This window comes from Nerophis ophidion, linkage group LG10, assembly GCF_033978795.1.
Source record: "Nerophis ophidion isolate RoL-2023_Sa linkage group LG10, RoL_Noph_v1.0, whole genome shotgun sequence".
Classification (NCBI taxonomy): domain Eukaryota; kingdom Metazoa; phylum Chordata; class Actinopteri; order Syngnathiformes; family Syngnathidae; genus Nerophis; species Nerophis ophidion.
In genome coordinates, this window is record NC_084620.1 from 41,171,992 (window position 1) to 41,185,392 (window position 13,401).

The 13,401-nt window shown below is 43.3% G+C and overlaps 1 protein-coding gene across 1 annotated transcript; it reads left to right on the forward strand.

Moving 5' to 3' along the window:
- The first annotated feature begins 1,081 nt into the window (after positions 1-1,081).
- Positions 1,082-9,945, forward strand: zgc:92429 (uncharacterized protein LOC445063 homolog). The gene is made up of 10 exons (XM_061913792.1): positions 1,082-1,458; positions 1,731-1,780; positions 1,886-1,942; positions 2,018-2,172; positions 2,239-2,342; positions 5,455-5,507; positions 5,577-5,647; positions 5,711-5,813; positions 9,176-9,358; positions 9,432-9,945. The coding sequence occupies exons 1-10, from the start codon at positions 1,395-1,397 to the stop codon at positions 9,867-9,869; spliced, it is 1,278 nt and encodes a 425-aa protein (XP_061769776.1). The 5' UTR covers positions 1,082-1,394; the 3' UTR covers positions 9,870-9,945.
- The last annotated feature ends 3,456 nt before the right edge of the window (positions 9,946-13,401 follow it).

Genomic DNA, 13,401 nt, shown 5'->3' on the forward strand with positions numbered 1-13,401 from the left:
CCCTCCGACCACCACCAATCATTCATTCATCATTCATTCACCAGTGTGAGCGGCACCGGGGGCAAGGGTGAAGTGTCCTGCCCAAGGACACAATGGCAGCTACTTTGATGTCAATAGGTGGGAAGCGAACCTGCAACCCTCAGGTTTCTGGCACAGCCGCTCTACCCACTACGCCATGCCGCCCCAAACTACAACCAACGCTAGCAATGGTCATACTGGTGAAAATAAGTAGAGCATACTTAGCAGCCTAATGTACAGCCAAAACTTAAGAGGTGACAATTTACCAAGGTATGCCTATAAGCTACTGTTTCAAATGTTTCAGATTGCCATATAACTTGGTACGTGTTGTCCACAATATGCAAACACGAATGAGGAATTATTTTATCGTGTGATTTGGCTGTCTCCATTAGTTTCACATCGCAATGACAGCCGTGCTAATGTTGGAACCAATTTCCTCAGCGTATCAGCATATTGAGAACGAAATAGGCACCGACACTACCCATATCCACATAGGTTTTATTTTGTCGAAAATATATTTTGCCGTGTCAGTTCGATTACACATCGGGCATATATTTACCCCGTTCGTATGCTCCCATTGACCGGGCTCGCATGCTAAGCATTCGTTGCAAGAACATACTAGCTTTGTTAGACAAGGTCATAGACTGTATTTGACGATATAGTTTACATACAAAATATCCATTTCCATTTATTAAAAGTAATAAAAAAATGCCTTACTTACCTATCAAGGACGAAAATTAGCAAGTTTGGCGTCCGATGAAAAAACATTCTCCGCCTTCAATTGTTTCCATCTTTCAAAGGCATCCCCGATACAAATATTTGTTTTGTTCCTGGCTCTTTCATGAATAAGTAGAGAATCATAACGAGGCATTTTAGATTTACTGACATCGGACATGTTTAGTAACTTCACCAGTGACAGGAGCAAGATGGTAGTATATCCCGGCTGAACTACTGTTATCAGTTATAGAGCTATTCGAAAAGAACATGACTTATTAATGCTTTTTGACGTTTCAGGGCCATTCAATGATGACTTAACTTTCATTTTTTACATATGGCACCTTTAATTATTGAACTCTTGTTTCTTATCATCCGAGGCTAATGACTGTGTGCTCAGATTTACAACATATCTCGAAGTCTCACAGGCCTTGAGCCTCGAGTGACCCGACCCCCACCAGCATGAATGTCCCAGCACACACACACACCCGCCTTCACAGATAAACCTTGACAGCTGTAGTGTGCGACAGGAGAGCCGCTATTTTGGTCTTTCACCCAGCCAGAAAGAGAGCTGGATCACTCACGGCCACGGAAAGTTCTGGATCGGTGGCCTCCAGACTACTAAAGACCTTCGAGCGCTCCAGGAAGGAAGAGGAGTCAACATGACGCTGCTGTGCTACAACAAAGGCTGCGGGCAGACATTTGAGGCGGACAAGAACGAGGATGGTGAGCTCTTGCTGTCAGTTTTAAGTTCTTTTAAGTTTCTCCAACCGGAAGAAGAGAACTGTTCTTACAAAATAGCTTAAAAATAACAATAGGATGATAAAAAGCTGTTTTACCTGCAAGTTTGTAGTATCTGCAAAAACAAAAAAAGCCACATGTCTCTGGGTGAATGGCAGCCACCATGTTTCCTTATATGGCACACACACACACACACACACACACATGTAAAAAAAAGCTGACTTGCCATGTTAACTTGTCTGCACACTGTCCTAAAGATTCATGTGTCTTCCATCCTGGAATCCCCATCTTCCACGATGCCCTAAAGGTAAAAACCTCATGGTCCAACTTTGACTGACTTCGTAAATATTATTGTATTTTTTTAAACTTTTTATTTAAACCTAAAAAAAACATTTCGATCTCCTTCATGCAGGGTTGGTCATGCTGCCGCAAGAGGACCACAGACTTCTCCGAGTTCCTCTCCATCAAGGTAGAACTCCTCAAGGACTCAACTCTGCACCTTGTATTTTGCGAAACTTACAGAGCGCCGCTCCTCTTTAAACAGGGCTGCACCCGTGGGCACCATAGCAACGAGAGGCCCTGTGAACCTCTTGTACCTGAGGTGTCATCAGACAAGGCGGCCAGCAAACATGTCAATGGGCAGGAGATCATCTACAAGGGACCCAAATCCGCTGAGAAGCTGAAGAGAGAGAGACCAAGGTTGTGTTGTGTTATTGAGCAGATGATATAAGATACAACTATGTATAACAACTTTGCTGTGCACAGTTCAGACCAGCCAAAGACCAAACTGCCTGTCAAAGTGTCACCGTCCCTGGCCAAGGAGCTGGAGAAACTGGATATCAGCGCAAGAGCTGAGAATGCAAAGAAAGGTAAGAAATACAGTGCACTTCACTTTTTCCACATGTTGTTGTGTTACAGCCTTATTCCAAGATAGAATACATGTTTTTGTGTACTCACAATTTTACAGAAAAAACACCATAATTACAATGTGAACAGGTTGGATGGGAAGCATCGGTTTTCATCACATTGTTGCATCTTTTTTAGTCTAGTCAGGGAGGTGACCAAGAACCTGATGGTCACTCTACAACAGACCTGGGCAAATTAAGGGCCGGGGGCCGCATGTGGCACGATGAGCTTTTCAATTTGGCCCGCTGGACATTCCCAGAAAATTGTTTTAGATCTTTAAGATGGAAAGTATAGCTGCCATTATCATATGTTTTGTAATGACCGTAAGTCTTCAACTATACTAAGTATTTCAATGCTTAGAATCTGCATGATATACTAGTTACTATGGTCATATAATTAGTTCTATGGTCATCTAACTAAATGGTAAATGGGTTGTACTTTTAAAGAGCTTTTCTACCCCTTTTTAAGGAGCCCGAAACGCTTTGACAGTATTTCCACTTTCGCCCAGTCACACAGTGATGGCGGGAGCTGCCATGCAAGGTGTTAACCAGGAGCCATCAGTAGCGAGGGTGAAGTGTCTTGCCCAAGGACATAACGGACGTGACTAGGATGGTAGAAGGTGGGGATTGAACCAGTTACCCTCAGATTGCTGGCACAGTCACTCTACCAACTTCGCCACGACGTCCCCCAAGTAATTAGTTACTTTGGTCACTATGAGACATCTCAGCATTCATATTTCACTGTTTGTTGCATTTTGGTTGTGTTTCGCTTGATTGTGAAATATGTTGTTGATATTCAGTGTTTTATCCTTTATAGTTAATATTGTAAATCCATCCATCCATCCATCCATTTTCTACAGCTTATTCCCTTTCGGGGTCGCGGGGGGCGCTGGCGCCTATCTCAGCTACAATCGGGCGGAAGGCGGGGTACACCCTGGACAAGTCGCCACCTCATCGCAGGGCCAACACAGATAGACAGACAACATTCACACTCACATTCACACACTAGGGACCATTTAGTGTTGCCAATCAACCTATCCCCAGGTGCATGTCTTTGGAGGTGGGAGGAAGCCAGAGTACCCGGAGAGAACCCACGCATTCACGGGGAGAACATGCAAACTCCACACAGACAAATCCTCAGCCTGGAATTGAACCCATGACTGCAGGACCTTCGTAATGTGAGGCAGACGCACTAACCCCTCTCTCACCGTGAAGCCCACATTTTTTATTTTCATGTACATTCTGGGTGTCTCATTCAGTAAAAAAAGTCAAATTCCATTCCGTTTTTTAAGGCGGTCTGTCACAACGTTTTTAGCTTTCAATCATTATTGTGAGTTTTTGTATTACTGTTCCTAAAAATAAATATACCGGCCTCCAGACACACGTTTTTATTTAAAATATGCCCCCTGAGTAAAATAATTGCTCAGGCCTACTCTACAACATTCCTCTGTTGAGAGAGGAGAACCTTACAGAAGGACAACCATCTCTGCAGCAATCCACCAATCAGGCCTGATGGAAGCCGTTCCCTTGTAAAACTTTGCAAAAATTCATCTGAAAGACTCTCAGACCATAAGAAAGAAAATTATCAGGTCTGATGAGACAAAGGTTGAACTCTTTGGGGTGAATGCCAGGCGTCATGTTTGGAGGAAACCAAGAACTGCGCATCACCAGGCCAATATCATCCCTACAGTTAAGCATGGTGGTAGCAGCATCATGCGGTGGGGATGTTTTTTAGCAGCAAGAACTGGTAGATGAGTCAGGATAGAGGGAAAGATAAATGAAGCAATTTACAGAGACATTCTCCAAGATTTTTCTTTGTGCCCATAGTTTTGAGTTTTTTCTTGCCCTGATGTGGGATCTTAGCTGAGGATGTCGTTGTGGCGTGTGCAGCCCTTTGAGACACTTGTGATTAAGGGCTATATAAATAAACTCTGATTGATTCATTGATCCTGGACGAAAACCATCACTTCCCATCCAACCTGATGGCGCTTGAGAGGTGCTCCAAAGAGAAACGGACCAAACCGCCCAAAGATAGGTGTTGCCGAGCTTGTGGCGTCGTATTCACAAAGACCTGAGGCTGTAATTGCTTGCAAAGGTTCAACAACTAAGAATTGAGCAAAGGCTGGGAATACTAATTTTATTTATTTATTTTTATTTTTTTTAATACATTTGCATTCAAAAGAAAACATACGTTTCACATTGTCGTTATGGGGCATTGTCTGTAGAATTTTGGAATGTACCATAACAAAATGTGGAAAAGCTCTGTGAAAACTTTTCACAGTAGCAGGGCGACAATCATGATCATTTAAACCAGGTGTGTGAAACTCCATTTCATTGAGGGCCACATCGCAGCAATGGCTGCCTTCATAGGGCCAATTTTTTTTTTTTATTAATTACAATTATGCATGCGGGCATGCATAACATTAACCTGTTATTAATTAAAATTGAAATGTATCTGATTTGAAAAAAATACATCGTTTGACAGCATTCATATAGATTTGTACCAGTAATCACCTCATATTATAACACCATTTCCTATGCTTATTATTAGATTTTTTCATGTACAAATTAATGGGTACATCATAAATAAAAATGACAAGCAAATATTCAACTGTTCATTTTTATCTTTACTGACATCCATCCATCCATTTTCTACCACTTATTCCCTTTGGGGTTGCGGGGGGCGCTGGTGCCTATCTCAGCTACAATCGGACGGAAGGCGGGGTACACTCTGGACAAGTCGCCACCTCATCGCAGGGCCAACACCGATAGACAGACAACATTCACACTCACATTCACACACTAGGGCCAATTTAGTGTTGCCAATCAACCTTGTAATACACTATATTATAATGTAATATTTGGCATGATTACATAATAACGTTTAAAAGATACGCATTTTTCCTGTCAGAATCAAAATAATTATTTGCATTAAGCAAAATTAAGTGTTTTATTACCACACATTTCTCCCAGGCTTCTGCGGGCCAAGTACAATAATGTAGCGGGCCAGATCTGGCCCCCAGTCCTTGAGTTTGGGACCTGTGATTTAGACTTAACTCTTCCAATCTTTTGCCAGAGAGTCATGGTGTGGTGCCAGGGACAAGATGCAAGAATGCTGGATGCAAAACAGTGAGTCTCTTTTCTTGTTGGAATTGAGTAGTCTACATACTTTGTTTGCAATGTATTGTTTTTATTCAGGTCTATGAAGGCCCAGAAACGGAGGCGGGGGTCTGCACTCATCACTGTGGAGGGCCAGTCTTCCATGAGGGGTAACATGCACAAGCACAGAAGGTGTGGTGTTGGCATGGAAGTCACTTCTGACCTCTCCTCAGTTACAAGTACTGGAGTTGCTGCTGTATCAAGACAATTGACTTCAACGCCTTCCTGGACCAGAAGGGCTGCACAACAGGGAAACACTGCTGGCTCCCCAAGCAGGTACTGCAAAAAAAAAGTGTGGTAATGTCAGTCAAAGTCAAATCAAATCAAAGTTTATTTAATATAGCCCTTAAAGGCCTACTGAAACCCACTACTACCGACCACGCAGTCTGATAGTTTATATATCAATGATGAAATATTAACATTGCAACACATGCCAATACAGCCGGTGTAGTTTACTAAATTGCAATTTTAAATTTCTTGCGAAGTATCGTGTTGAAAACGTCACGGTATGATGACACTTATGATGACGCGTGCGCGTGACGTCACGGGTTGTAGCGGACATTTTGTTCCCGCCCCGATTCCAGCTATAAGTAGTCTGCTTTAATCGCATAATTACACAGGATTTTGGAAATCTGTGTTGCTGAATCTTTTGCAATTTGTTCATTTAATAATGGAGAAGTCAAAGAAGAAAGATGTTTGTGGGAAGCGGTGTATTGCGGCCGCCTTTAAGCTTTTAGCAACACAAACACAGCCGGTGTTTCCTTGTTTACATTCCCGAAAGATGACGGTGAAGCTTTACTATGGAACAGAGCGGTCAAGCCAACATGGTTCCCTACCACATGTCAACCGGCAGGTTTCGTTGAGAAAATTGTAGTAATAAGTCGGCTCTTACCGTAGACATGAGCAGAGAGCTTGCGTCGTTCCTCATGCACCTGTCAAAGAGGCAGCTGCGGACTCTTTTGCCGCCCCCGAACGTGGAGTGCTTCCACCGTGGAGGACGGAGGGAAAAAAAAATCTGAGCCCGGCCCAACGGCTGCCTTCGGTTCGCCTCGTCGAAAAACGTGGCTTCCCTCAGAGACACTGGCGGTCGCCACACCCCTCTGTCTTTCAGGTACGACCATATAATCTCACTAAAACTTTAGTAACACAATAAGCAGATAAGGATTTTTTTTTAATTATCCTAGTAAATGTGTCTAATAACATCTGAATCGCTCCCACTGCCCTGTCTTTTTTTTTTCTAGTCTAGTCCTTCCCTCTCCCTTTCTTCATCCACAAATCTTTCATCCTCGCTCAAATTAATGGGGAAATTGTCGCTTTCTCGGTCCAAATCGCTATCGGTGCTGGTGGCCATGATTGTAAACAATATTCAGATGTGAGGAGCTACACAACCCGTGACGTCACGCGCACATGGTCTGCTACTTCCGGTACAGGCAAGGCTTTTTTATTAGCGACCAAAAGTTGCGAACTTTATCGTCGATGTTCTCTACTAAATCCTTTCGGCAAAAATATGGCAATATCGCGAAATGATCAAGTATGACACATAGAATGGACCTGCTACCCCTGTTTAAATAAGAAAATCTAATTTCAGTAGGCCTTTAATCATAAGTGTCTCAAAGGGTTGCACAAGCCACAACCACATCCTCGGCTCAGATTTCACATCAGGGCAAGAAAAAAGTAAATCCATTGGGATACAATGAGAAACCCCCTCCCACACAGCGACCAGTGCAATGGACGTTGAGTGGATCTAGTTAATAGTCTGAGAGTCCAGTCCATAGTGGGGCAGGAAGGGGATCATCTTGAGTGGAAATAAGTCAGCAGCGCAGAGACGTCCACAACTGATGCACAGATGAGTGGTCCACCCTGGGTCCGACTTTGAACAGCTATTAATCAATCAAAGTTTATTTATATAGCCCTAAATCACAAGTGTCTGAAAGGGCTGCACAAGCCACAACGACATCCGCAGATCAGTGCCCACATAAGGGCAAGGAAAAACTCACAACCCAGTGGGACGTCAATGAGAACGACTATGAGAAACCTTGGAGAGGACCGCAAATGTGGGTAACCTCCCCTCCCCAGTCTAAGGTAGGCCAGATGCAATGGACATTGAGTGGGTCTGACATAATATTGTGAAAGTCCACTCCATAGTGGCTCTAACATAATAGTGAGAGTCCAGTCAATAGTGGCTCTAACATAATAGTGAGAGTCCAGTCCATAGTGGATCCAGCATAATAGTGAGAGCCCAGCCCGTAGTGAATCTAACATAATAAATAGAGTCCAGTCCACAGTTGGGCTAGCAGGAGATCATCCCGAGCGGAAACGGGTCAGCAGCGCAGAGATGTCCCCAACTGATGCACAGGCGAGCGGTCCACCCCGCGTCCCGACTCTGGACAGCCAGCACTTCATCCATGGCCACCAGACCTGTACCCCCCCTTCCACAAGGGAGAGGGGGCAGGGCAGAAAAGAAAAGAAACGGCAGATCAACTGGTCTAAAAAGGGGGCTCTATTTAAAGGCTAGAGTATACAAATGAGTTTTAAGATGGTACTTAAATGCTTCTACTGAGGTAGCATCTCTAACTGTTACCGGGAGGGCATTCCAGAGTACTGGAGCCCGAATAGTAAACGCTCTACAGCCCGCAGATTTTTTTTGGGCTCTGTGAATCACTAATAAGCCGGAGTTCTTTGAGCGCAGATTTCTTGCCAGAACATATGGTACAATACAATCGGCAAGATAGGCTGGAGCTAGACCGTGTAGTATTTTATACGTAAGTAGTAAAACTTTAAAGTCACATCTTAAGTGCACAGGAAGCCAGGGCAGGTGAGCCAGAATAGGTATATATGTAGGTATATATGTTTATAGGTATATAAAGGTATATACAGTATAGGCGTAATATGATCAAACTGTCTTGTTCTTGTCAAAAGTCTAGCAGACTTAATGTTAAAGTACCAATGATTGTCACACACACACTTGGTGTGGCGAAATTTGTCCTCTGTATTTGACCCATCCCCTGGTTCACCCCCTGAGAGGTGAGGGGAGCAGTGGGCAGCAGCGGTGTCGCGCCCGGTAATCATTTTTGGTGATTTAACTCCCAATTCCAACCCTTGATGCTGAGTGCCAAGCAGGGAGGTAATGGGTCCCATTTTCATAGTCTTTGGTATGACTCGGCCGGAGTTTGAACTCACAACCTACCGATCTCAGGGCGGACACTCTAACCACTAGGCCACTGAGTACACATTTTGTACCAACTGTAATCTTTTAATGCCAGATATAGGGAGACCCAAAAATAATATGTTTCAGTAATCAAGATGAGACGTAACGAACGCATAAATAATGATCTCAGCATCGCTGGTGGACACAATGGAACACATTTCAGCAATATTACGGGGATGAAAGAAGGCTGATTTAGTAAAACTCTTAATGTGACTCAAATGAGAGAGTTGGGTTGAAGATAATACCCAGATTCTTTACCCAGTCGCCTTGTGTAATTGTTTGGTTGTCAAACATTAAGGTGGTATTATTAAACAGGTGTCGGTGTCTCGCAGCACCGATAATCAGCATTTCCGTTTTCTTAGCGTTGAATTTCAAAAAGTTAGCGGACATCCATGTGCCTTGTTCTTTCTCAACCCGATAATGTCACCAGGACAAGAAGAAGGTGGCGTGTCGACACGACTGGCACCAGACGGCGAACAATGTTGTGGTGAGCATCTACGCCAAGAACACCAACCCAGAGATCAGCAGCATCGAGGCCAACGGGACAGTGGTTTCATGTCAGATCCAGTTTGAAAACGACAAGCTTTTCCGGAGGGACTTCCACCTTTGGGGGGTGAGCGCCTGCTGACTGTGTTAAGAGCTTGTGTGCTGATGCACCCCTGACCCTCTTCTTTCTCCGCTCTCAGGTCATCAACATCCAACGCAGCTCCGTTAACATGATCCCCTCCAAAGTGGAGATCAACCTCTGTAAGGCCGACCAGGTGGCGTGGGGGAAACTGGAGGACCCCACCTACAAGCCGCAGCCGGAGCCCGCGGAGGACACGGCGGTCGAGGTCCTCGAGGCGCAGCGCCCGGACTGGGACATCGACGATGACGACATCAGCGACTCGGACGAGGAGTGGGCCGACGATGCGCCGCCGAAGGACACGCAGGAGATGGCGGCGTGCGAGGGCGAGAGGCGGGTGGATGGAGAAGACGTGCAGAATGAACAGAGGAGAGAGGTGGAGCAGGAGATGAGGAGAGCCATGGAGGACAAAAGGAAGAGCGAGGAGGAGAGGAGGAAGCTGGAGGAGCTGAGGCGTCAGGAGGAGGAAGGTTACGAAGAAATGCCCGATTTAGAGTAAAACTTCAACATTTACATTTTTTTTTTATGACATTTCAATCTGAAAGTTTGCATGCAATAAATCATTTTCTTTTTTATGATGACTTTTAATGCTTTTTTTCACAACATGGAATACTAATACCCAATTAATCCATACCATACAGGTCGAATTGACCAATTCAAATTGTGAACGCAAATAAAAAAGCAAGTACTACATCTAGACTATCAAATCATTCAAATAGTCCTGTTCAAATGGATTGCTCATGCCCTGAAATTCACTATTTTTCTAATGAGGACGGTGTTTATATTTTATTTCAGTTGAACTCTGCCTTCTGCCCTTGGTCGGCTAGGATAAGCTCCAGCAGACCTGGGCAAATTAAGGCCCGGGGGCCACGTACGGCCCGTTAAGCTTTTCAATTTGGCCCGCCAGACATTCCAAAATATTTTTTTAAGATGGAAACTGCAGCTGCCGTTATGATGTGTAGTGATGTTTTCAAATGGCCGTAAGTCTTGAGCCGTACAAAGTATTTCAATGGTTTGAATCTGCGCTTTTGCATGATATACCAGTTACTATGGTCATCTAATTAGTTACTGTGGTCATCTAATTAGTTACTATGGTCATCTAATTAGTTACAATGGTCATGTAAATCACTGCAGGCACCAAGCAGTGTGGGTGGGGAGCGTTTCCACAGAGTGTTTTCAGAGCGGCCAGCCTGAAATGCGGGTGTCAGGGACAGATTCGGAAGGAGATTTTTTACAACAAAGATTTAAAGCTTAGTCATATATGAGATTGTTTATATTTCGCTGTTTGTTGCATTTCGCTTGATTATAAAATATGTTAATCGAGAGGGGGGGTGACATCCATATGTTGTCAATTTTCAATGTTTTATCGTTCATAGTTAATATTGTAAATCCAACATTCTTTTTTTTTCATGTACATTCTGGGTGTCTCATTCAGTAGAAAATTTTAAATTAAATTCCGTTTTTTTAAGGCAGTTTTTCATAATGTTTTTAAGTATTCAATCAGACATCATTGTGAATTTTTGTATTAGTGTTCCTAAAAATAGATATACCGGCCCCCAGACACATTTTTTTCTCAAAATTCAGCCCCTTGAGTCAAGATAATTGCCCAGGCCTGCCCTTGAGCAGTGGTTCTTAACCTGGGTTTGATCGAACCCTAAGGTTTCGGTGAGTAGGCCTCAGGAGTTTGGCGAAGGTCAAGACACACCTGACTCATCGTGTAAGTACAAACTTCTCCCTGCCGGCGCGTTATGGATACGGCAACAGCAGAAGTCACACTGATTTGCAGGTGTGTAATTGTGAGTTCGTGCACGGTGTTGGTTTTGTTCTTTGAACAAGGTGATGTTCATGCACGGTTCATTTTGTCCATCCATCTATTTACTACCACTTATTTCCTTCGGGGTCGCGGTAGGCCCTGGAGCCTATCTCAGCTACAATCGGGCGAAAGGCGGTGTACACCCTGGACAAGTCGCCATCTCATCGCAGGGCCAACACAGATAGACAGACAACATTCACACTCACATTCACACACTAGGGACCATTTAGTGTTGCCAATCAACCTATCCCCAGGTGCATGTTTTTGAAGGTGGGAGGAAGCCGGAGTACCCGGAGGGAACCCACGCAGTCACAGGGAGAACATGCAAACTCCACACAGAAACATTGCGAGCCAGGGATTGAACTCAGAAATACTAACTCTAGACCTTCGTATTGAGAGGCAGACGCACTAACCCTTCTAACACCGTGCTGCCCGGTTCATTTTGTGCACCAGTAAAAAAAAAATATATATATATTTATACATAAATATAGATTTTTTTTCCCCACTGGTTCATTTTGTGCACCGGTGAAAAAAACATATAACTTTGTCTTGAATTAAAAAAATAATAATGACATATAATTATATATATTTTTTTTTAGTTTTTATTTTATTTTATTTTTTTCACTAAAGAAGGGTTCGGTGAATGCGCATAGGAAACTGGTGGGGTTCGGTACCTCCAAAAAGGTTCAGAACTACTGCTCTATAGCAGACCTGTGCAATTATTTTGACTCAGGGGCCACATTTAGAGGAAAAAATGTGTCTAGGGCCGGTATATCTATTTTTAAGAACACACAAAACCTCACAATAATGTCTAATTGAATGCTAAAAATGTAATGGAATTTTAAAATTTTCTATGAACGATAAAACACTGAATATTGACAAAATATGAATGTCACACCCCCTTTCGATTACAATAAAGTGAAACGCAACAAAATTGCAACAAACAGTGAAATAGGAACGCGAGGGGTACAAAATAAACCCACCTACATTCTGATATATCTGATACGTCAAGCTTTAGAACTTTGTTTAGAAAATCTCCTTCCGCGTCTGTGGAAACGCTTCCCGCCCACACTGCTTGGTGCCTGGTCTAAGCTGCTGTGACGTAGATGACCAGAGTAACTAATTAGATTACCAACTTGTATATCATGCAAAAGGGCAGATTCCAACCATTGAAATACTTTGTATAGTTAAAGACTTACAGTGATTAGAAAACATGACTGCACATTATGATGGCAGCTACACTTTCCATCTTAAATATCTAAAAAAAAATATTTCGGAATGTCCGGCGGGCCAGATTGAAAAGCTTAAAGGCCTGCTACCCACCATGCAGTCTGATAGTTTATATATCAATGATGAAATATTAACATTGCAACACATGCCAATACGGCCTTTTTAGTTTACTAAATTGCAATTTTAAATTTCCCGGGAGTTTCTTGTTGAAAACGTCGCGTAATGATAACGTGTACGTGTGACGTCACGGACTGTAAGGAAATATAAGCGCTGCGCACACACACAGCTAAAAGTCGTCTGCTTTAACCACATAATTACACAGTATTTTGGACATCTGTGTTGCTGAATCCTTTGCAATTTGTTCAATTAATATTGGAGAAGTCACAGTAGAAAGATGGAGTTGGGAAGCTTTAGCCTTTAGCCACACAAACACACGGTGATTCTTTTTTAAAATTCCCGCAGGTGAAACTTTACTATGGATCAGAGCGGTCAAGTGAACATGGGTCCTGACTAAATATCAACCAGCAGTTTTTGGTGAGAAAATTGTGGTAAACAGTCGCCACTTACCGGAGATCAGCTGAGCTTGTGCCGTCCATACAGCTGCCGTCAACTTCCCTCAGACACTGGCGTCAACACACCCGTGGACACACCCCTCCGACTATCAAGTACTATTTAACTCACTAAAACACCAGCAACATAATAGAAAGACAAGGGATTTCCCAGAATTATCCTAGTAAATGTGTCTAAAAACATCTGAATCCGTCCCAATGCAATCGCCTTTTTTTTTTAACTTGATTTTTTTTTTTTTTGTATCCCTTCGCTATCAATATCCTCAAACACGAATCTTTCATCCTCGCTCAAATTAATGGGGAAATTGTCGTTTTCTCGGTCCGAATAGCTCTTTTTGTTGGAGGCTCCCATTAAAAACAATGTGAGGATGTGAGGGGCCATCACACGGGTGACGTCATCGTGTGCAACTTCCGGTAGA

Bases quoted from the DNA above. Each gene is read 5' to 3' on its own strand.
- zgc:92429 (XM_061913792.1), top strand. From the start codon at position 1,395: ATGACGCTGCTGTGCTACAACAAAGGCTGCGGGCAGACATTTGAGGCG. The intron at 1,943-2,017 runs GTAGAACTCCTC...CTCTTTAAACAG, and splicing joins CCGAGTTCCTCTCCATCAAG to GGCTGCACCCGTGGGCACCA. The intron at 9,359-9,431 runs GTGAGCGCCTGC...CTCCGCTCTCAG, and splicing joins GGGACTTCCACCTTTGGGGG to GTCATCAACATCCAACGCAG.